This window comes from Poeciliopsis prolifica, unplaced genomic scaffold (genome assembly GCF_027474105.1).
Source record: "Poeciliopsis prolifica strain line A6 unplaced genomic scaffold, Auburn_PproV2 SCAFFOLD024, whole genome shotgun sequence".
Taxonomy (NCBI): domain Eukaryota; kingdom Metazoa; phylum Chordata; class Actinopteri; order Cyprinodontiformes; family Poeciliidae; genus Poeciliopsis; species Poeciliopsis prolifica.
This window is the reverse complement of record NW_026562399.1, coordinates 5,344,895-5,364,897: the sequence shown is the minus strand read 5'-3', so window position 1 is coordinate 5,364,897 and position 20,003 is coordinate 5,344,895. Positions and strand designations below refer to the sequence as shown.

General features: G+C 47.1%; 2 protein-coding genes across 3 annotated transcripts; both read right to left on the bottom strand.

Annotated features, from left to right (window-relative positions):
* Positions 1-200: 200 nt before the first annotated feature.
* On the bottom strand, positions 201-6,406 carry cdx1b (caudal type homeobox 1 b). The gene is made up of 3 exons (XM_055046480.1): positions 5,837-6,406; positions 2,299-2,447; positions 201-2,086 (listed from the first exon to the last, which is right to left on the bottom strand). The coding sequence occupies exons 1-3, from the start codon at positions 6,285-6,287 to the stop codon at positions 1,862-1,864; spliced, it is 825 nt and encodes a 274-aa protein (XP_054902455.1). The 5' UTR covers positions 6,288-6,406; the 3' UTR covers positions 201-1,861.
* Positions 6,407-10,422: 4,016 nt separating this feature from the next.
* Positions 10,423-19,855, bottom strand: LOC129370530 (arrestin red cell). Of its 2 annotated transcripts, none has more exons than XM_055046572.1 (16): positions 19,411-19,855; positions 16,805-16,835; positions 16,299-16,359; positions 16,173-16,217; positions 15,874-15,971; positions 14,724-14,822; positions 13,980-14,039; positions 13,601-13,668; positions 13,349-13,484; positions 13,181-13,265; positions 13,019-13,091; positions 12,604-12,741; positions 12,442-12,525; positions 12,119-12,195; positions 11,990-12,044; positions 10,423-11,905 (listed from the first exon to the last, which is right to left on the bottom strand). In XM_055046572.1, the coding sequence occupies exons 1-16, from the start codon at positions 19,431-19,433 to the stop codon at positions 11,818-11,820; spliced, it is 1,221 nt and encodes a 406-aa protein (XP_054902547.1). In that variant the 5' UTR covers positions 19,434-19,855; the 3' UTR covers positions 10,423-11,817. The 2 variants fall into 2 exon arrangements, with proteins under 2 accessions (XP_054902547.1, XP_054902546.1); XM_055046571.1 differs by having other exon boundaries at positions 10,423-11,908; positions 19,411-19,853.
* Between the last annotated feature and the right edge of the window lie 148 nt (positions 19,856-20,003).

Here is a 20,003-nt window from a genome sequence, read left to right as displayed (position 1 = left end):
CCGATCAGGCCCGGTTCAGTGGTTCCACCATGTCTGCTGGTTCTGATTCCTGAAACATTTGATCGATGGGCGTCGAGGCGAGCCGATCAGCAGGAACAGGACGTTTACCCGACCAGGACATCCTGACCGGCTCTGGGTTCTGAGTCTGGGGTCTGGACCCGGAAGTCCAGGACAGCAGAGCAAAAACACCAACACAAACGTTCACAATAAAACTTTTAATTTTTAATAAAAATGACATTTGAAATGTACAAATGATAAATTCTAAAATCACCAACATTTACAGGAAATCAGAGCAAAAACAAACATCAGCAGGAACTTCTGGAGAACTTGGTTCCTACAGAGCTGGACCAGAACCTGAACCTGATCAGAACCACCAGTCGGGTCAGGATCTGGAGTTCTAATTCCAAATATTTCAGCTTCTGGATGTTGAAACTTTGAGGTGCAAACTTTTTCCCTCCCGGTTTTACTGGATCAATGGAACCAGACCAATTAAAGTTCTGGTCCAGATTCTCCCTCCAGAACATCTCTCAAGATGCTGTTACCACGTAAACAACGAGAGGAGAGGCTTTGATTGGTCCACCAGAAATAGAAAGTTGAATTATTAATGATTAATGATTTCATAGACTGGGCTGGACAACTGGTCACCAGTTACTGGTTCCCTGACTCTTCATTTTATGATCATGTTTTAATATCTAAACAGTTTTTTTTTTAATCTGTGGATTATTTTACTTTATCTTTTTTTATAACAGCTTTTTAAAAATTGTTTTCAGGACGTCTGATGTCATAATATTCATGCAGATTGCATCAACATTCCTTCAGATGTTTTATTAAGAATTAAATAAACATTCAAGTTATTTTTATGTTTTTATTCTTTTCTAATTAAACATAAAATCTGCTTCTAGCTATTTACTTGTGTTTTAGTGTCTAAATTCCCAAAATAAAATGATTGAAGAAGAAAATAGATAAATAAACGCTTAATCTGGAAAGTTTAGACCATTTTTGAAGTTTTTCATATTGATCATATTGATCATATTAATCTGGACAGGAAATTATCCTCAGGATTAAAACTTTAAAACAAAAATATTTACCTCAATTCATCAAGTTATTATTGATATTATTGTTGATATTATTGTATTTCTGAGACGACTGACAGGTAAACATGCTGATAAATAAATCTGACAAATTCTTTATACAAATGTATAAAATTCAAAATGTATGGTTCTGATGAGTCCGAATGATTAACTGTTACAGTAACATTAGAAAATAAAATAACCTATAAAAGCAATTTCTTCCGTTTTAGTAAGATGTCCAATAAAAAGTTATGTTTTTCATTTCAATACAGTTTTAAAATATTTCTTGTGGAATAAAGAAAAGAAAAAAACTCCAGAGTTTTACATCCAGAAAAAATGGGAAAATGATTCTGACTGAAGTCTCCAAAACCACCAGAACCAATCAGAACCGACGGGTTCTGACCATTAGTTTTACCATCAGCTGTCGAACAGTCTGAAGGTAAAAAAACAAAAAACAAAAAACGTAACGATGAGTCAGCAGGTCCAGATCCAGTGGACAGCAGTCTCTGCTGTTGGCTGAGGGTCTCAGGTTCTGTACAGAGCAGGTCGGGTCCAGCAGCTCCACCAGAACCCAGGAGGAGCTCAGGGTTCACGTGACCTCCTGTCAGCCAATCAGAAACCAGAGCAGATCTTCCTGAAGCTCCGTGACCTTTGCATCCCCGGCCTGGAGTTGATTGGTCCAACCACCAGAGGAGCCGAGTTCTGGAGCAATCAGAGCTCTTCCAGCCATTCCTGATCAAACAGCCAGAGAAAGTTTGGTGGAAGGACGACTCCTTCTGCGGTTTAACCCCTCAGTACTCCTCCTTGATGTTCAGAGTCAGAGACGATGGAGACACTAGCCCGTTGCTGCTGCTGCTGCTGGTTACCATGGCAACGCTGCTGCTGCTGTTGAGCGCGACCCCTCCGGTGCTGCAGGAGGGGGGGGTGGGCGTGGTGGTGGAGGAGGCCGGCTGCTGCAGCTTCTTCTTGTTGATCTTCCTCTCCTTCGCTCGGCGGTTCTGGAACCAGATCTTCACCTGGAAATGGATCAGAACGTTGGTTTTGCAGAACACGGCTGGTCGGTTTGTGTTTCCAAATGATTTACTCAAAGATGGACGACAAACTTTTACATCACGTCATATCGGTTAAAAACAGAGAGATCTGCCACAGAGCCTCAACTAGGAAGCTGTGGAAGTTCTTCCTGATGATCGGATTGGTTCGGAGCAGAGCGGATCAAATCGGAGTGTACCTGTCTCTCTGATAGGCTGAGCGCCGTGGCCAGCTCCGCCTTCCTCCGGATGGTGATGTACTTGCTGTAGTGGAACTCCTTCTCCAGCTCTAGCCGCTGGTGGTCGGTGTACACCACCCGATATTTGTCCTTGGTACGAGTTTTACCATCTGGAAGAAGAGAAGAAAAGAGAGGCTGAGGATCCAGAGGATGACAGGTCACATGACCCACCATCATCCATCCATCCATCCATCCATCCATCCATCCATCCATCCATCCATCCATCCATCCATCCATCCATCATCCATCAATCTATCCATCCATCCATCCATCATCCTTCCATCCATCCATCCATCATCCATCCATCCATCCATCCATCCATCCATCCACCATCCATCCATCAATCTATCCATCCATCCATCAATCTATCCATCCATCCATCCATCCATCCATCCATCCATCAATCTATCCATCCATCCACCATCCATCCATCCACCATCCATCCATCCATCAATCTATCCATCCATCCATCCATCAATCTATCCATCCATCCATCATCCATCTATCCATCCATCCATCCATCCATCCATCCATCCATCCATCCATCCATCCATCCATCCATCATCCATCCATCTATCCATCCATCCATCAATGTATCCATCCATCCATCATCCATCTATCTATCCATCCATCCATCCATCCATCCATCCACCATCCATCAATCATCCATCAATCGTCCATCCATCATCCATCCATCTATCCATCCATCCATCATCCATCCATCCATCCATCCATCTATCCATCCATCCACCATCCATCCATCATCCATCAATCGTCCATCCATCCATCCATCCATCAATCTATCCATCCATCCATCCATCCATCCATCCATCCATCCATCCATCCATCCACCATTCCATCCATCCACCATTCCATCCATCCATCCATCCATCCATCCATCCATCCATCCATCCATCCATCCATCCATCCATCCATCCATCCATTGCTTGTGAACATCAGATTCCTCACTGTGTTTGTAATCATAACAGTTTTTAATGACATCACTTCCTGTTGGATCAATACGTAAATAATCAGAGGGTCATAGACTGATTATTTTGACCCGGTTCTGACCAGCCGTGACCCGGTTCTGCAGCAGGATTTCTTCCTCTCAGCTACAGCTTTTAATCACTTCGGCTGTCAGTATGTAAAGATGTGAGTTTTTGCAGGATGCCAACGGCAGACCGGTTCTCACTGGACGCCTGCATCCACTCAGTTTATCAAATTTAATTTGTTTACGGCCTCAGAGACCGACTGATCTCTTCCAGGCCGGAGCCTACATCACCGACACGGCACCTGTAGCCGCAGCTGGAGGTCAGAGATATTATCAGAAAGCAATATGTCCACTGTGGCCATTTCAGATGATTAGTCAACAATTACTAAATCACTAAATTAGTTGGGGATCATTTCAATCATCAACTAATTCAATGAATCAATCGTTTCTGTTTGGACCAAAGAAAAGAAGTGGCTGGAGGTGGGGCTTAGGAGACCAGCAGCCAATCAGCAAACTGGAAACTGATCATCTCGTCTCATAACTTCACCGGGCCGAACCAACAGACCGGGTCAGACTCTCAGACGGAATCAAACCGGTGCATAAAACACAACCAGGTACCGCTGATATTCTCTAGCTGGTTCTGATCCAGTTGGTTCTGTTCACAAATCTTCTGGTCCAGATGGTGGAGCGTCCATCAGGACTGGTTCTAGTCCAGTGAACCGGTCCAGTGAGATCCATGCTCACTGAATCCAGTCCAGTCAGAACTTTTGGAGTAAGTCAGAGGCTCAGCAGGGTTAAAGTTCTGGTGACTGATGGTCACCAGAACTTCTGAGCGGATCACACTCGGGTTGGGATGAATGGTTTTGTAGAGTCGGGTCAGACTCTTCAAAACCTGGATGGCTCATCCTTCAGAATCTGCCCCTGACTAGTTGGAACCGGCTTGGATCCAGGAGACAGAACCAGTCTGAGGAAACAGGAGGCAGCACCAACCTGAACCGGTCCGGTTCTGTCTGTCAGAGCGTGACAACTAGATCTGTCATCAACAACATCAACCAGAACCCAAAGAGGTCCGGTTCAGTTCATTAGTGGTCCAGCATTTCAGAACCAAAGGAATATATGTCGGAACCAACACCGGCCCCATCTGATCAGAATCGACCTGAACAAAGGGTCACAGAAACCAAACTGACCCTTGACCTGGAGGTCAGAACTGACGCCAGCCTGATCCCATCAGAACCGACCCGACTCAGAATTATTCTGTCGATTTCCAGAACTTGATTTTCTTCAGACCCGTTTGAAGCTCCAATACAGATTGTGACAGTTCTGCTGCTTTGACCTTTGACCTCTCAGGTCACCGTCTCTTCTGACCGACGGCCGACAGCAGAACTGTTTCTGTTCATCTCAGCCAATCAGAACGAAGCAAAGAAAAAAACAAAAGAGAAAATTAAATAATTTAAATAAATATATAAAATTATTTCATTTCATTTATTTATTTAAATAATTTCTAACAGAAAAAATAATCTGAAGTTAAAAGGTTCTGGATTGTTTTGGAAGGTCCAGACATTCTGGTTCTACTGGGTTCTATCGGCAAGAAGGGTTCGGGTTTTTGTGGTCCGGTAGAGAGAAGGTGGTTCCGGGTTCTGGCCACTGTAACCATGGCAACAACAGTTCCTCAGAATTATTCTGTCGATCAAATCAGTTTTTATGAGTTTTGAGCCAAATCTCGGAAATATTCAATTTTCTGATGGAGAATCGATATTTCCGTCAACCCGACGGAACCCCGGACTGATCCGGATCAGAACCGGATGAAGGTTTTCCCTCCAAAGTCAGAACCAGATTTGGGTTTCTATTATTCGGATCAGAAAAGGAGCAGTAACTTCTTTTCGGTTCTGTTCCGAGTCCAGAACCGCAGGTTGTGATATTTTAGTTCTGGATTAATCGGAGTGAAATGTTTCGGTTCCGTTGGAGAAAGGCTGCTGTTGTTATTATTATTGTTGTTGTTGTTGCTATTGTCATTATTAAAATAAAATATGATGTAAAAAAATGAATTAAATATTTGGGAAAATCCGAACATCAGATTCAAATTAAATGATAAATAATATAAATGTAACATTTAATGACAGTGCAGTTACAAGGCCGCGTTATAATAATAATAATAATAATAATAATAATAATAATAATAATAATAATAATAATAATAATAATAATAATAATAATAATAATGCTAAATGATTAGTTTATTGTATTTCCTGCCTGGGTCTCGCAGCTGTTCAAGCTGACTCGTATCACCTCAGTTTTCATATCAGCCTCATATTAAAATGTCCAACAGTTCTCTGCTGGGAGCGCCGGGACTGCCGGTCGGAACTGCTCCCAGCCGAACCACTGGGAACGGAACATTTTCCATGTTCATCTAAGAATAAACCGATAAATTTAAAGTTTTATGATGTTTAATATTTTGCAGCGTCGGTACCGTCTGCCGGCCCAGTTGCTGATTTTGGTTCCGGCTCTTACTCGGGTTGCTGGGAGGCGCAGAGGTTCGGATCCAGTCGTACGGGTTCCTCCTCCTAGGGGAGCCGGGGGACAGCTGCCCCGTGGACGGGTTGAGGGCGGCGGGCAGCAGTGCGGCCGGCTGACCGGAGAACTCCTGGAAGCTCAGCGCGGGCCCGGCGCCCGCGGTCGGAGCGCCCACGGCGGCGGCGTACTGGTGCGCAGTCCAGTCCTCCCGGGCCGGCGGCGGCGGGTAAGCCGGGCTCCATCCGCCGGCGCCTGGCCCGGCCTGCTGCGGCTCCGCGCTCAGGCCGTGGTGGTGGTGGTGGTGGTACCCGGGAAAGTCCGGGTACTGCGGCGGGCCTGGTACCGGGAAGTTCTGCGGGCTGAGGCTGAGCCCCGGGTGGCGGCTCACCGGGTTCTGGTGCGGGTACATGGTGGGCTCCTTGTCCAGCTGCAGGTAACTGACGTACATCTTGCCAGGTGAGGGCTCTCCCTCAGCATACTGCGGCTCCAGCCTGCCTGATGCCGCTCACCTGTCTGCAGGTGAGCTCTGTGTCCTGTGGCCTGCGCGCGCCTCCACCTGCTACCTGCCGGCCGCCCTGTGAGTCTGCGCGCGCTGCGGCTGCGCCAGGTATAAACGGCCGCGGTCACATGGTCCGTTTATGGTCCGATATCCTCCTCTTCCTCCCGCAGCCTTCATCTGGAGCTCGACATCATCATCATCATCATCATCATCATCATGCCCAGGGGGGCATTTACACTTCAAAGGGTCGCGATCCATTTCTCTATAAAGAACCAAAAATTAGCTGAAATGAAAATGTCTGATCATTTATGACAGTTTATCTCCATTCATTCATTTTAACTGAGCTAAAATCTAAAACACGAGAAAATCATATGATCTACTTTTATTTAAGTTAAACTCGTTCTGAGAGCTTGAACTTAATATTAATCATGTTTTAATTTCGATTAATTATTGGCATTTATTATTATTATCATCATTTTACATGAGTTTCGGCTTCAACTGATTATTAATAGTTAACGAATTTAATTACAAAATACGCCTTCAGAATAAATTCTTATTAATAATAATAATAATAATAATAATAATAATAATAATAATAATAATAATACTTTTTAGCGATCGAAGCTGTTTTCATTGATTCAGTTGATTTTGAATTAAACATTTATACAAAATTGAATCGTATTTAAAAATAACCATTGAGTTGGTTTGAATTCATCAGGATTATAAAGGTCATATTTAATAAATTTAAACATTTATCAAATATGATTTATTTAATTAATTTATTTTGTTATTCATTTATGTATTTAGTTAGTTAGTTTGAGGTGCTGATTCTGATGAAACCAGCAGCGGTTCGATTCGCAGGTTTATTTTCCATATGAATAAATAATCATAAAGATGTTCAAAGAGTAAAACAGACTTTTAGCAAAGATTTCATTTTCATATGAATAAATATGAATGTATTTCACAGACTGAGGAGGCAGAGAAAAGTAAAAGCGTTTTATAATTATAGTTAAAAACGTAAACGTTTACTGACGTCACCTTCCTCCGTTTCTGTTATTAAACATTCTGACCCGGTTCGTTTTTTACTCCGTATAAATATCAATGTTGGACCAGAGCAGTGAGAGCCACGCACACCTGCTAAACTGGACACGCAGGAATGTTCGCAGGTGTGTGTGTGTGTGTGTGTGTGTGTGTGTGTGTGTGTGTGTGTGTGTGTGTGTGTGTGTGTGTGTCTATTTCATTATAGTTTATATAAAAAACACATTTAACCAGACACGAATCACATCTGATTATGTTTCTACATGTTTTTATTGTTCTGATTTGATATTACATTTTTATTTTTGAAAAATTTCTTGACATTAATAAAGACTTAAAAATCTCTGCCCTGTTTTTCTGCAGTGACCAGATTATTTCATTATTCCCATATTTCCTGGCTCCAACTCTTCCGGTTCTGTCGGGAATATTTCTCACGTTTTCTCTCATGAATCCGCTTCGTGTTTTCAAGTTTTTTTCTTTCTCTCTCCGAGGGACTCGAACCGACAACCCTGAAGGAGCCTCCGCGGCCTCCCGTGCAGGAATGACCTGCGTCTTTATGGATTTATGGGAGATTTATTGTTTTACGCTGATGAGTATTTAGTTTAGTGCGGCGCCGTAAAGCCGCGTAAAGCTTCACTTTTCATCTTTTCAAGTGTTTGATTGGAGCTTTAATGATGTTTAAACTTCTGCCTCAGATCATCGCTGCGGCCCCGCGCGCCGCGGCCATTTGTTGTTTACAAACATTCACTCTCGAATCATACACAACATTTCAGAAATATTACAGTTTTTAATTGGTTCCATTTTAAAGGTCCAAATCTTTTTTGTTTTTTTCCCCTTCCATTTATTTTATTTATGTAGGCAATTGTTGATGATTTAGACATTACTACTACTACTACTACTATTATTATTATTATTATTATTATTATTATTATTATTATTATTATTATTATTATTATTATTATTATTATTATTATTATTATTATTATTATTAATTAAAGAATCGGTTCAGCTGGAATATTAATGAATCATTTCTAATTGAATCATAAATAAATAAATGAAGAGGAATCAATGATCAGATCGATGCTTCTTCTGTTTCCAGGGAAAAAAACAACAACAACAACTCAGAATTTAAAGAAAAAGATCCCGATTTTCAGAATTGATCCGGAATCGGGACAATGGACCCGTTCACTATTTCTGTCTGAACTGTTATGTTTCATTTTTTTTTTTTTTTTTGCTTCATGTGAACTTTGAACGTTTTCTGGAATCCAACAGAGAAACGAGAGAGGTTCTGGAGCGTTCCCGCAGTTCCGGTTCTGATTCTGTTGGACCGGTCCAATTCATGCAGTCCTTCAGTTAAACGGCGAGGAGCTCAAGGTTCTGGAGAAGAAGCAAGAAAGTGGCTCCAGATCCAACCGGGAAAAGGTTCCGACTGGACCGAGCAGAACTAGGACCGGAACCAGAACCGGGAGCCGGCGGTGACCTGAGAGAGGTTCTGTTTTCCTTCACCTGTCTGCAGGTGAATCATTAAACCCCGAGGCTCATAAAACTTCACTTTACGGAGAATGATGATGATGGAGGGTCATAAATGATGAAGAATGGGGTCAGAGCCGACACGAGACCTTCAAAATAAAAGCCTGGTTCTGAAAATAAAATCAGAAACAACTACAATAATAATAATAATAATATATTGACATATGTTCACTTTTACTTTGCTTATGTTATTAAGTTGGTGCTAAAAACGTAGAAATAAATTCTGGGAACCTGTAAAGCGGACCGAACCAAACTGGACCGGAACTCTCAGCAGCCATGTTGGCTTCCAGCTGGTTTCTGTTGTAGCCTCGATAGAAACATAGTTTATTATCATAATTAAGAATAATATTTCTGATGAGGGAATCAAGTGTCTTTCTGTCCGCTGTTCTCTGCTGCCCCCTGCTGGCACCGTCGGCCTCTGCATCATTTAAAAGGAGCTGACTGGTTCCTAGTTTCTGACTGTGGACCAACCGGTCTACATGTCTTTTGTGGACTTGGAGAAGGCGTTCGACCTTGTCCCTTGGGGAGCCCTCCAGTAGAACCAGGACACCAGGGCCTTTGATACGGGCTGCTGGCAGCAAGTCGGGCTTGTTTCCAGTGAGAGTTGGACTCTGCCAAGGATGCTCTTTGTCACCCATTCTGTTCATTACTTTCACAGACAGAATCTCCAGTTCAGCCAAGGTGTGGAGGAGATCCACTTTGGTGGCCTTAGGATCTCATCTCTGGTTTTTGCAGATGGTGTGATGCTACTGATCACCAAGTCATGATCTATAGCTTTCACTGGAGTGGTTTCCAGCTGAGTGTGAGGCGGTCGGGATGAGGATCAGTGCCTCCAGAACCTCCAGAGGGTCTTTGGCCGGAAAAAGGTAGAGCACCTTCACCTGGGTGGGGGGAGGAAGGGTCATTCCCCAAGTGGAGGAGTTTAAGTATCTCTGGATTCATGAATGAGAGAAAAATACAGCAGGTCAACAGACTGATTGACGCAGCATCTGCAGTGAAGCGGCGCTGTCCAGAGAGAGCTGAGCAAAAAAAGTGAAGCCCTCGATTTAACGGGCAATCCATGTCCCTACCCTCAACTGTGGTTATGAACTTTGGGTCATGAATGACAGGACAAGGTCATGGATACAAGCAGCTGAAATTAGTTTTCTTTGCAAGGTCTCTGGGCTCTCCCTTAGACAGAACCTCAGTCATACAGGAGGGGCTCAGAGTAGAGCCTCCGCTCCTTCACATTGATGGAGCCAACTGAGGTGGATCCGCATCTGGTGAGGATGGAGTCGCCCTGGTGAGGAACACAGGTCCTGCTGGGAAGAGACCTAGAGGAAGACCAGGACACACTGAAGGGACGATGGTATTCTGCTGGGAACAGCTGGGGAGAGGGAAGTCTGGGCCTCCTTACTGAGGCGGGCGACTCTGGACAAGCGAAAGACGGATGTTTCAGATATTGAGTAGAACTTTAATTTTTCTAGGTTTCTTGCTTTTTAGATGGCTATTTCTATATAATAAATAATAACAAGCAGACTGTTAGTTCATTTCACTTTAATAAGAAAAAGAAAACTAAATAAAAATCTGAAAATAAAAAATACATGGCAAACAGACTCTGAACTGATTATGAGGATAATCATGGTCGCTGATGATACAGTAGCAGTAATAAGTCACCATAATAATAATCAGAAGCAGAATAATAATAATAACAATAATAATAATAATAATAATAGAAGAAGAACTCTATGTTTCCAGATCACTTCTCTGTTGTATAGACATAAGCATGGCGTCGGCCCAGAGGGCGGCGTTGGCGGTCCAGGGCTTGGCGGCCGCCCAGGGCATGGCGGAGGCCAGGGGGTGGCACTGTTTACACGTAGAGCGAAGGAACCCCACAGAGCACGACGAAACCAGGACAGAATCACAGCTCCAACGATTCACAGCACGGCGTGGGAACAAAAAAACCCTTTTCTTCTTTATGGTGAGCGAGGCCGGACGGCGGCTCAGAGGACCGGCTGAGAGGGGCTCGGTTCTGAACGGGTCGGTGTGACAGGGCGACAGGAGAACTGACTGAAGGAGGCTCAGGTCTGGCTGGAGGAACCCAATTGGATCAGAACCTGTTATGTCTAGAAACACACTCAACTACCCTGAATCAGCTCCAGAACAAACGTCAAGGTTCTGAGCGAACTTCATTTCCAACCTGAAAACCCAAAACATTTGGTGCTGGAAAGGGGACAATATTCTAAAGGACCAGAACTCTTCAGGTTGCAAACCCATTTAAGTTGAACATCAGAACCTTTTAGATTCTCATCTTAAAACAGGAACCAGTCAGATTTGTTTTGGTTCTGATCTGCACCATCAGGCACCACTTCCTTCAACAAGCCACCAACAGGAGCTGTACCAGACCGGACCGGTTCAGCCGGTCCACATGGAACAGGACTGGAGATAGGACTGGGAACGCTGGTGTTGATCATGGGATTGGGTCGAACCGGATTCTGACTCCTGAACTTCAGATACCAACAGAACAACATCAGTGACTCAGATTGGCCACCAGGTGGCAGCAGATCTCTGCTCAGCTACAGACTGACCATTGGCTCCTGCTGCCTGACTGGTTCTACTGGTTCCCAGTCTGAAGCTAACTGGAGCTGCACAGAGGACAGGGGAAAGCTGGTTTGAGACAAAACCAATCCACATTCAGGAACACCTAACAGGAAGTGGTCAGCTCTAAGCCCCGCCCACTGAGGAAAAAGAGGAGGGATTATGGGGGGATAAGGAGCTGAAACAGGGGAAGAACCACCGAGCCTCAATGCAGTCCAGCTCTCACCCGCCCCCTGCTGGGGAATGTAAGGTGATGAAGCGTGTCGGTGTGTATCAGTGTGTGTATATAAGTGTGTGTGTATCAGTGTGTGTGTTGAAGCGAGCGTGAAGCGTCCTCCTAGCAGTCCTCGTCCTTGTCATCCACGACGCCTTTGAGGCGCAGGCGGGCGAAGTCCTCGAAGACGAAGTCGTCATCCTGGGAGACGCTGCTGAGAGGATGAGATGAACAGACGGTCAGAACCAGAACCGGAACCAGAACCAGCAACTGGTCGGACCCATCGGTGACTCACTTGGTGTCAAACTCGATGAGGTTGGTGTCGATGGGTGGGTCCGAGTCTGGCACGGCTGCAACCAGAGACAGGGTGAGCGGCGGGGTTTGCCATGGAAATGGGTTGAGGGCGAGTGCGGGCGTGTCTCACCTGACTGTGGGCGGGACGCGGGCGGCTCCACGGGTTTGGGATGCATCAGGATGAAGGGCAGCTCCACCGACACATCCCTGTAGGACAGACAGGAAGCTGAAGGAACCGGGTGGAACCAGGACAGTAGCCAGTCAACTGGCTGCAGGCTTTTATTGTGAAGGGTCCAGTCTGTTACTGAGGCTTCTTAATTGAACAGTGCATCCAATAGCAGCCCTGAAGATGACCTGCAGAGCTCTAATTGGCCATAAGGGGTCTGTTGCCACAGAAACTGACTGTGGTTTTTCTTCCCAATGTGAATGATAAGAAAACAGGAAGTGTCTTACCCTCCGCGTGACACCACCAGCTTGACCTTGACCCTGTAGGACACCAGGATGCCCAGAACCTCCTTGTTGGTCACGTCCTTCACTCTGAGGAAGAGGGGTTCGTTCATGTTACCATAGCAAAGAGCACATATATATGCTTGTGTGTGTGTGTGTGTGTGTTACATGGTGGAGGAGGCCAGGTTGGTGTCTTCGTGCTTCAGCTTCCCGTCCAGAGCCAGGCCTCTCTTCTCCCGGTTCTTGTCCAGCGTTGGAGTCAGAGTGTACACCTTACAGAAGGTGGAGCTGGACGACACCTGGTCGCTATGGAAAGCACAGGCTGACGTTAGTCTCATTCCTGTTCAAGCCAGTTTATATCTGGTTTAAGTGATTCGACTACCTTGAACCAGTTCAAAATGACTGTAACTGGTTGTTACAGTCTGAACAGCTTACACCAGTTCAGACTGATTTACACCAACTAAAACTGGTTCAAATTAGCTAAACCAATTTCAAACTAGTTTAAACCAGTTTCTAGCTGGTAAAGTTGATCTTTAAACAGAAAGCCTGAAGTCACCATCATCATCATCATGGTTGAACTCACTCTGCCTCCAGCTGGGCCACTGGGCATTTATACTGGGCAGTGCTGAACAGGCAGATGTCGGCGTATTGGCGCACTGTGGAGAAAGAGTGAGAGCGACACCAGAACTTTCAGAACTTTCTGGTCCCACTGAGCACACATGAGGAACAGGAGGAGGAGGAAGACCTGAGATCTTGACTCTCTTCACCGTCTTGGTGGAGTTGTTGGTGACGTGAACGTTCACGCTGATGGGCTCTCCGTGGTAGTACAGCTGCATGATGGGAAACAGAGAGTTGAGTGAGGACAGCGGTGAGGTGAGTGGTGAAGAGGAGGATGAGGAAGCAGCAGCAGTACCTCCTTGTCCAGCGACGCCTCCAGGTGCAGGGAGCGGTCCGACATCAGGAAGCTGCGGGTCGTCTCCACCATGGGCTGAGGGCCCGGCTTCTCCGGGGCATACTGGACCTTCCTGATCACCAGGCGCACTGAGTTCCTGAGACACACAGCTCAATGGGAGCACTGGGCACACTGGGAGCACCAACAGAACTCTGGTGGGATGAAAGGGCACCACCCAGTGGTGTCAGGGTGGAACTACAGCTCTGAACTCACCTCTTATGGATCTTCTCCTCTATGGACTTGGCACAGAACGCTCTGATCTCAAAGTCCACACCGCAAGCCTACAAGGAGGACAGACCGGGTTCACTTCGGAGCCAAAACCAGCAGAACCAGACTGGACTAATGCAGAATGACTTGTTTTACTGGCCAGACCAGTCCAGTGGAACCAAACCGGTCCAACTGATTTAGTTGATGATGATCTGCTTCCTCTATTACAGCTAGGCTCAGAATTATTCATACGCCCTGCAGTCATCCTTTAACCTGACCAACATCAATGTTCTGGAGCGGTCCAGTTAGAGTCCAGGTGCTGGTTCCCTCAGACATGAGCCCTGGCTCTACTGTTGATCAATGATGAATATTGGTGAGCTGTTACCTTCCCAGTGTCCTCTGGTCCGGGCTGCAGGGTGACCGAACATGGAAGGTTCTGAGGGATCTGGAACACAGTCAGCATCATAGTTTAAAAAATCATCATCATCAATGCTAAGAACTACATACACTGCTGGTTATTATGGGATGCATTCACTCATCTCTCATTTAAACCCAGGGTCAGAGGTCATGGCTCACTGTCTGCAGTGATATTAACACTTTAATCTCTATAGATTAGAAACTAGAGACAGATCTGATGAATATCAGTGCTGCTTTGCAGACTGTAGCTCTGGAGACTCTTCTGGTCTGGAAACAGCAGGTGTCCCTTCTAGACCTGATCTGGGAGCAGCAGAAAGCAGCTTTCCCTGTTCCCTAAAGGGTCAAAGGTCATTTCTAGACGTTTTCCTCAGCTGTAGGTCACAGTGTGGCTGGAAGGTCACCTGTAGCAGAACAATTCAGCGCTGCAGTGAACTAGTTTGCAGCACCACAAAGCAGGAAGTGAGTGAATCACTGAGTCACTTCCTGTGATAAGAACCTGTAGCCAGTTTTGTTCAGGCCTCCATGACGCTGAGCAGAATCAGGGCTCTGCTATCATCTGGTTCAGCAGATAAACAGACACAACTGGATGGAGGAAGCACAACAGGGAATGGACCAGAACCAGAACCTGAGCTCTACTGAAACCCATCTGCTTCAGCAGATTCGAACAACCATTCTAGAGGTAGGCAGAGCTGTAGCGGTAGAAAGGACTCACTGTGAAGTAGAAAGGATGGGCGTGTTGGCCCAGCTTCTTCAGTAGACGCTCCTGCAGCCGGCTGTTGGGTTTCTTCTCCTCAGGAACTGGAGGGAACGCCTGGAGAACACGACACGATAAAGCTCGTCATTGATCAGCATGTAGCTGCAGGTGGATGGGGGTTCTATTGGGCTCTGTGCGGCTGTACAGAGACTCAATGGGTCTCTACCAGGATCTAAGGGGTCTAATCAGGGCTTTACAGTTATAATTGCACTTTTGAAAGTACGTGTTGTGCATATACGGGTCAGGCAAGAATTATGCCATTTATAGTTGACAGAAGCGTATTCTCCTGAAATGGTTCCTCTTTAGAGCAATTATGTAAAAGCCAGCCCAGGGGGAACTCCTCCGACCTGAACAGTGGCACATGTGAGCCGCGCTAGATAACAAAAACTGAGAGGTGGACAACCACATTGCCCTCGCCCCAGGTTCAATGCATGACTACTGGACTCTAAAGGGTCAACCTAAGGCAGGTTGATCCCGGTTGACTCCAGACCTGGAGGGCCCTTGTCCTGCAGCTCTTAAATGTGTCTCTACTTCGACACACCTGAGTCACGTAAGGAGATCTGGAGAACCTGACTACTGAGGAGGTTAGTCAGCTGTTTGATTGAAGTATATTGGACCAGAGAGACGTCCAGAAGTTGCAGGACACTGGAGGCCTGGGGTTGTCCTCCCCTGCTCTACGGGATCTTTCTAATCTCAGGTTTCTTTAGAAGACTGTAAGGGATCTCTACCTCGGTGGTCCACAACAAAACTCTAAAAGCTTATTATAAGCCTGGCGGGCCACCAGGGTTTCCTTGTGCCCCCAGCAGGACAGGCATAGCTTGTTTATTTATTTCAGGATTTTTAAAAAGACTTTATAGTTGGTGTTTAGGTATTATTAATGTTTCCAATAACACATAATTACCTTATGATATTTTAACATTTTCTGTCAACTTCAAAAGTTTTTCAACTCAAAAACAGCAGGCTGCTGGATGACTGCCCAGCGCCCTCCCACCGGGCTCAGCAGAGTGTCTGGGGGAAACCGGTGTTTCGTGGGGTCTGTATCCTCCTAAACGAGCCGTGGTTCTGGTGTCAGTCTGAGCCGGCGGTTCCTCGTGGTGGAGCGTCTCACCTGGAAGGTGGAGATGTACAGGTCCTTCCTGAAGGACAGGCCCAGGACGTCCAGGTCCTCCCGGCCGTACCGGAAGGCGCAGGTCAGCGTGACGAAGACTGCAGGAGGAAGAGGAAGAGTACAGGTCAGCACCAGATCCGGGTTCCAGAGTCAGGGTTCAGACCCAGAGCTTCTGACTGGACCTTCATTCTGGGTTCTGCTGGGTCTGACCTGCTCTGATTCCGATTGAAGGACAAAAACCCTCCAGCTTCAGGAATGATTCCGACAGAACCTGATGACAGTTCTGAGGTCAGACTCACCTTTCCTGTCCTTCAGGTACTCCGGGTCCACTAGGATCACTCCATCTGGAGAGAAAACACCCATCAGTCGGTGTCCAGAACCTGGTTCTGGTCAAACATCTGAGGGTTCTGGAGGTCAGGACTCACCGACTGGGTCCACGTGGTCCAGGTGATCCACAAAGTCCCGCTTTCCCAGGTAAACTGTGAGCTGCAGGTCAGAACCAGAAGGTCCAGTTAGAAGCAGAACCATAAACTGTACTAGGTTCTGATTGGTTCTGTCCGTGACACCGAGATCAACTCTCTAACCTGTTCATTTGGTTCTGGAGGTTCTGTTGTATGTGTGTTCAGAACCTGGGTTCCTTTAGGAACAGAACCTCCTCCTACAGCCTATTCAGTCTGAACTGGACCTGTCTTTAGCGTCTGACTGGGTTGTTGTTCTGAACTGACCAATGAAGGTTCTGATGGACCCGTCTCCATCAGAACCTGTAAGGTTCATGTTAACCACATGGAGGCGCTGTCCCCCCTCTGTCAGGCTTTACAGCTCACTTCCCGTTTCTGATCCAGTTTTAGTTCATCAGCATCCCTGAGTAGATCCTGAACCACTGAACAGAACCCGAGTCCGGCCACCAGAGACCGAACTCAGCAGAACTCACCTTGCAGTTCGGACTAGACTTCTTGAAGACTCTGAGGAGGAAGAGGAAAAGAAGAAGAAATTTAGTCTTTGTCCGAGACAAGCTGTTGGTTCAGAAAGTTGTTTGAAGGGGGCCCTGGTTCTGCAAGGGGTAACTGGTCCAGAATGGGATTTCCGGTTCTAAGTGGTTCTTAGGTTGCAGGTAAGTTGCAACAGCAGCCACAGGAAGTGTGTTTGTGAACTTCTTGTTGGTGTGCAGTCAGCAGGAAGTGGTTGACGATAGCAGCAGCTTCTCTAAAGTGGTTCTGGAAGAGTCAGAGGCCTAGTCAAAGTCCATAGCCTAATGCTGTGGTGGGACCCTCTGTGATGTGATCAGAACCTGTGTTCTGTTCTTGTCCGGGTCCAGACCCGTCACAACTTCAGAACGTCATCATTTATACTCTGATCGGGTTCAATGCTCACTTCCTGCCACCATCAAAACCACAACCACCAAACAGGAAGTAGCAGGTCGCTCTACCTCTGACACAATAACAAGCTGCTGGTCCTCCAGAACAATCAGAACCAGTGACGTGTTTGGAGCAGCTCCACAGAGGTGTGATGTCACGTTCCGATTCTAGGAGAATCCCAGTCTGGTCCAACGGTTAAGCTGACCCACCAGCTCCGATTCTGGTAATCTGGTTGACCTTTGACCTTTATCTCCCATTTATTATTCAGTATTAATGAGTCAGACCCAGACTGGAGCAAGTTCTGGTTCTGTCCCAACTGCTGATGTTGCTGTGTTTACAGACTGAAGCTCCTCCTGGGAATCACCTCCACCTGCTGCAGCAAGGCCTGCTGGGAAAACGCCAGATGGCAGGAGGAAGACAAGGAGGAGGAGCTGGTTCTGGTGGTTCTATCTGAAGGAACCTGAAGATCGGCTCCTGGTTCAGTAGGGTCAGCTTGGGGTCAAAGGACAGAGCAGGAAGCTCAGAGAAACAAGCTTCATGTCAGCCTCTACAGGTAGAAGGACAAAAGTCAGAGGTCACAATCCTGAAAGCCTCTTCTCTCTAGAAATCAGATGGACAAACAGGAACACAGCGGTGGAAGGATGGTGCTGTGTACTGCTTCTGCTGATCTGACTCAGAATCAGCCGGATTCTACAGAACCAGAGGTTCATTTGGCCAAGTATGCACCTCTACTTTTGGTCCAAACTGGGTTCTGTTTGATCACCAGAACCAGAACCACACAGTGTAACCCTGACTCCGGTCTCGGTGTTCTGAATGTTCCGGGACTGAAGCAGGAAACACTGAACCAGAACCAGAACTAGCAGTTGAACCAAAACCAGCCTGTTCTCCCCCGGTGAGTCCTTGTGGACTCGGGTGCAGCAGAACCAGAACTCTCCTCCTGCAGCTGGCTGCCATGTTGGCTCCTCTCTTCCTGCCCTGCCAGCCGCTTCCTGACAGGAAGTGGCTGAGCAGCGGTTCAGGAAGTTGGAACGTTTCCAAAATGGAAAACTGAAGATTTCCTAAACAAACTGTGCAGGCTGAGCTGCTGCCTGACTCGGATTGGTTCTGGAATCAGCAGAACAGAACTGCTGTCATGAAAACCGGAGTGAACGTACACAGAACCAGCTGGTGAATCCTTAAAGCAGCAAACAGAACATGGGATCAACTGGATCATAATGGGACCTGTTCTGGTTCTGGTCATTATCTGGTCGCTAAACAACAACTTCCCAACCAAATGTTATCCTGGAGAGCATCAGGCATGTTGGTTGCCTCATGTTAGCATGAGCCAACCGTCTGCAGTCAGAGGCCTCAAAGAGTCACTGTCCCACTGACTGCTACTGGGGCTCCATCTACCCCACAGCAACAACTGAACTGATTCCTGAACTGTTTCATGAACCAATTCATGAACTTATTCCTGAGTTTCCATGGAAGGTGACCCAGAAACTCCTAAAACCAGGATGTGAAACTGGGAATCAGGGTTCGACTGGATCCACATGCAGCAGGTTCTGCAGCAGGTTGGTGGGCTCCACCGACCTGATTCTGGTTCTGATGAAAACACACAAACTACAGTCTTATGGCCTTATGGTTCTGCAGGAACCATAAGGCCATAAGACTGGCTTCCTGTTTTCCTGGCTTCAGACCGGTGACTGAACCCGGGCCGACCCGCTCCTCCAGCTGGGTCGGAACCAGCAGGTGGACCCAAAACCAGGCTGATATTTAACCGGAGCAGCTCGGTGTGTTCCCGGGCGGAAATAACGGACATCTCCGAGAAAGTCCAGGTTTTCCAGGGTCCGTTCCGCCCACCTGTCTTCATGCTGGAGTCGTGTTTTCCACCCACGACCCGAACTTGTTCCAGTCCCACAGAAGTGGCTCTGGTCAGACCGGTTCTGGAGCCTGGGCTGCCCCGCTAACCCCACCCTGCTGCGGGGCTAACTTCGCCCGCAGCTTTGGCGTCCTCAGGGGCAACAGACGCGAACCGAGCCCCAAGGGTTCTGTTCGGCCCGATTCGCGTACCCCCTTCCAATAAAGCTGTTAAACCCTCCGGTGCCGCCTGGCCCAACTCCCCCGTCCAGAACCAGCAGAGCGGCTGCTAACGCTAGCTCAGCCCGTCAGAACCGCAGCTAACAGCGGCTAACAGCCCTACCTGGTGCCCGCCTTGTCCCCCATCTCCTCGGCAGGCGGACGGCAGCAGAATCCCGACAAAATGAGGCCTGAGCCGGCGGAGTGTTGTTGGTTGTCAGACGGTATCGGTTCGGTCCGGGAGGTTCCGTTCAGCCGTCCATCCACCCAGAACTGGTTAGTATGCTAATAGGTTTTAGCGCCGCCTCGGCTGCTCCGAGCTTCCGCAACGGCTGCGTGTTTGAGAGCGGGCTTGCTAGGTCTGTGAGGACCGAGCGCGCCGCGAACCCGCACTGCCGAAGACCAGCGCACTTCCACCGCAACTGCGAAGGTTACAACTTAGATTTAAGGTTCGCGAAGGACTCGGTCCAGATGAGGAGGAGGAGAAAGACGGGAGGGATGCGGGAACACAAACCTGCGTCTGCGTGCGTGTGTGTGCGCGCGCAGACTGCAGATTGCGCAACGCGGAGACCTCCAACATGTCAACACGATGCGTGAAACGTTCAACAGATCCGAGAGGAACCGGGCCGGGATCAGAACCAGAGCCGGTTCAGAACTGAGAACAAAATCGGAACCGGTTCAGAGCCGAGATCAGAACCCGGATCGGGTTCTAACTTT

Excerpts from the sequence above, each read along its gene's own strand:
- LOC129370530 (XM_055046571.1), bottom strand. The coding sequence starts at position 19,433 with ATGGGGGACAAGGCGGGCACCAG. Across the intron at positions 13,092-13,180 it reads GAAGAGAGTCAAGATCTCAG|TGCGCCAATACGCCGACATC; the intron begins GTCTTCCTCCTC and ends CTTTCTCCACAG. Across the intron at positions 11,909-11,989 it reads CTCATCGAGTTTGACACCAA|CAGCGTCTCCCAGGATGACG; the intron begins GTGAGTCACCGA and ends TCATCCTCTCAG.
- cdx1b (XM_055046480.1), bottom strand. The coding sequence starts at position 6,287 with ATGTACGTCAGTTACCTGCAGCTGGACAAGGAGCCCACCATGTACCCG. Across the intron at positions 2,448-5,836 it reads TGCGCCTCCCAGCAACCCGA|ATGGTAAAACTCGTACCAAG; the intron begins GTAAGAGCCGGA and ends CTCTTCTTCCAG. Across the intron at positions 2,087-2,298 it reads TCAGCCTATCAGAGAGACAG|GTGAAGATCTGGTTCCAGAA; the intron begins GTACACTCCGAT and ends ATCCATTTCCAG.